The sequence below is a fragment of the Penaeus chinensis genome, chromosome 31, assembly GCF_019202785.1.
Source record: "Penaeus chinensis breed Huanghai No. 1 chromosome 31, ASM1920278v2, whole genome shotgun sequence".
In the NCBI taxonomy this organism is placed as follows: domain Eukaryota; kingdom Metazoa; phylum Arthropoda; class Malacostraca; order Decapoda; family Penaeidae; genus Penaeus; species Penaeus chinensis.
In genome coordinates, this window is record NC_061849.1 from 7250736 (window position 1) to 7254449 (window position 3714).

Sequence of the window (3714 nt, forward strand, 5' to 3'; positions counted from 1 at the left end):
CGAACAGATACATGTACAAGGCGAAGTATATATACCTTGGGCAACTCGAACAGACAAACATATCTGGCGAAGAGGAAATTAAGTGACACATCAGTCTAGGCTGGAGGGCCTTCGGCGGACACAGTAGCATACTTTGAGGCTCCTTGCCATTATGTTTAAAAAAGAGTCTTAAACCAATGCGTTCTCCCAGTTATGACCTATGTATCAAAAGCATTGACTACAACCAAATTACTGGAGAGGAAACTAATAAGTGCCCTGAGAGGGATGGAGAAGTTATTGAGAATTAGCCTAAGAAATCGGATGAGGGCAACATGGATCAGGGAACTGACAAAAGTGGAAGATACACTTGTGAGCATAAAAAATATGTTGGAGACAAGACGACAGATGGAGAAAGAAAGAAACAGACTGGACTACAGATAAAATAAAGAGGCCAAGAGCCAGACCAATGACAAGATGTACGTGACGAAATAACGAAATTTGGAGGCCAAGATTGGAAAGAAAAAATGCAAGACAGAGTTGGAAAAGATTGGGAGAGGCCTATGTCCTGCAGTGGATTAATTCAGGCTGCTGCTGCTGATGATGATATGTGTACACATACACACACACACACACACACACACACACACACACACACACACACACACACACACACACACACACACACACACACACACACACACGAGTCCGACCCTTGGACCGCGCACACCTTCTCCTTTTCGCCCGTTGGAGCTGACGCCACCTCCGCCACGAATTACCACTTACCATACATCCACCTACTGTGTGTCTGTTTCTCAATAAAGCTGTTAAACAGACACTGAGTTTTCCTCTGGACCTGCCAGATAATATAGTGGTTTCTTGTACATCTGAATTAGAGACCATCTGTAAAAGGCTATATTTGAGATCTAAAACATTGGTTTACAGGAGTAGTAATAGTGGTATGATGGCTTGACTCTTTTATTTCTGAAGAATACAACAAGTTATAGTAACACACGAGACAAGTCTTTGGTAAGGGCCAAGTGCGGGAGGTCACAGCGCCGATCAGCCTTGTGGAGGCGGAAGGCTGGCGAGATGAGCTGAGCCCGTGGGTGCTGAGGCACGTCTGCCGAGGTCAAACAAGGTCAGATAACTCGTCAGCTACTCCTCGCTGAAACGATGGTTCTTCCCTGGACCTCGAGCCACGTGACAAGGAGCCACGTGGTCTATGGTTAATGTCATACACAAATCGTGGTTATGTACACGGTATACACACACACACACACACAGACGTCAGAAAAAACTTGTTACCTTTACTTGTGGCAGATGAGGAGCTGAACTCTTCTTTCTGTGACGGGGAGGGCATCTTGTTAGCTCCAACCATGGCTAGCGTTTCCATATGACTATCTTATTACAATAGTCGAGGACTGAGACTAATGAACCAGAAATTTGAAGCGCTTTTCGATGACCATGCATTGTTTAGTCTATATATTCAAATGTTTTAATATACTTTATCATCTAAAAAATAAATTAAGTGTTTTGCATTATTTTACTCTCATTAGGACTTAAATGGCGAATAAAAAGCATACTTATCATCATATTCAATATTGTTTAATAAAACAAATGATTTAACTGTTATCAGTATACATGGGTATAATGTACTGCAAAAATGAGACTGTTGTGTTGCCATATCCACCTGAATCACCAGATTTAAACCTCCTAGAACATATTTGGGCAGCTATGGGCAGGTACATGCCATGGGAAAATCCCCCTAATATAAATGGTGTCATCAAAAATGCAAAACATGGCGACGGAACTATCGATGCCACAATGTTCTAAGGCTGTTTTAGAGAGAGGGAATGCAAATTACTGAAATTATAAACCTGTATTATTTTCCTTTTATTCAACAACTAATATCAAAGAGCAAGTATATATGGTTATAAAGAAATTTATGCTGACAGTGAAACTTCACTATAATCCGAGAGGAATTTTTATATATATATATATATATATATATATATATACAAATAGATAGGGTAAATGACATTGGAAGACATGACGCTCATTCATCATAAAGCGCGACATCGAATTAATCAGAAGACGAGATGGTGAATACCAGAATTTGACTTTTTCATATATTACGAAATATTTCCTATACATATACAGACTGAAAACAATTTGCCTTGCCTCTCATTTCCCAGGAGGGATAAGCATGGAATAATAGAAAATAGAGACTTGGAAAGATTTTCATTTTCAGACAGTCCTTATTTTTGCTTATGTCCAAAATTGAGAGTAAATGTGTGTAAACATTTGTAGAAATAAATTATCAGATAGTCTTTATACAAAACTATTCTCTTAACCTAAAGCTGCCGGGGAAAATGAATAAAAAATGGGGAAAATGTTGTGCTCATTTTCTATATTTTTGTGAAATATCTCTGCACATAGATGGCTCTGCTAGTGCTTAGCCACAAAGGAGTCAATTAGTAGACCTTGTGACCTTATGTGATTTGAAAATATAGATTTTTTTTTTCATCATAAACATTATAATAACTATAATGTTATAGGCATTAGTAACAGCAAAATAAGATAACGTATAATATTTTCGGAAATAAAAGAATAGGGCAAACAGGCGAGACAGGCAGTACTCGTAACTGGCTCATTGGTGACTTAGTACAAGTGTAGCCATCTATGTGTAAAAACAATCAAATAAGTACTCACAGTAGGCACCGCACGTACCTACACGTCATGCCCTTCGGCACTGGGCTAAACTTAAACATATATCCATCTCTAAACAACTGCGGAAAATATAAGCTTCATGTTGCCACTCAATATAATTCTATTACTATTTATATTTCGCATATAGATAATCGATGTTGTGTTTTATTATTTTTAGATGGCTCCAGCTCATACATAAGAATGTTACTAAATAGCAAACGTTATATTCCTAGGATAAGGGTGCTAAATGGTTTCCATCACTATTCCACAACACTGTCAATTTTCTATATTGGTGCAAAAGGAGTTTTTTCCGACTGCACGCATGCACGCACGCACGCACGCACGCACGCACGCACGCACGCACACACACACATATATATACATAGAAATATGTAAATATGTAAATATGTGTGTGTGTGTGTGTGTGTGTGTGTGTGTGTGTGTGTGTGTGTGTGTGTGTGTGTGTGTGTGTGTGTGTGTGTGTGTGTACACATAAACATATATAGTGTGTATATGTGTATATATATATATATATATATATATATATATATATATATATATATATATATGTAAAAAATATATGTATACGAATGTCTGTATATACATATATATAGATATATATGTATATATATGGATATATATCTATATGTATAGAAATATATGTATATATACACATGCATATTTATAAATACATATACATATATATAAATCAATATATATATAATACATACATACATATATATATGTATATATAAACATATGTATATATACATTTGTAAATATGCATTTATGTATATATATGTACATACCTATGTATATATACATGTATATGTATATGTATATATATACATATGCATATATATATATATATATATATATATATATATATATATATATAAAAATATCTATATGTATGCTTATATATTACATATATGTACATACATATGTATATATTGAGGTATATATTGTATATATATTTACATATATACATTTTCTGCATTTACATAAATGCATTTATGTTATATA

At 35.4% G+C, this 3714-nt stretch overlaps 1 protein-coding gene across 2 annotated transcripts in view; it reads right to left on the reverse strand.

Annotated features, from left to right (window-relative positions):
- Positions 1-940: 940 nt before the first annotated feature.
- Positions 941-3714, reverse strand: part of LOC125041936 (dolichol kinase-like) — a 48141-nt gene continuing 45367 nt past the window's right edge. Inside the window, exons 9-10 of one of the 2 annotated variants that reach the window (XM_047637355.1) lie at positions 1285-1321; positions 941-1099 (exon numbers count right to left, since the gene is read on the reverse strand). In XM_047637355.1, the coding sequence (XP_047493311.1) occupies positions 1287-1321 (35 nt within the window). In that variant the 3' untranslated portion in view covers positions 941-1099; positions 1285-1286. Of the gene's footprint in view, positions 1322-3714 lie in introns of both variants that reach the window. The other variant, XM_047637354.1, reaches the window with a different exon arrangement.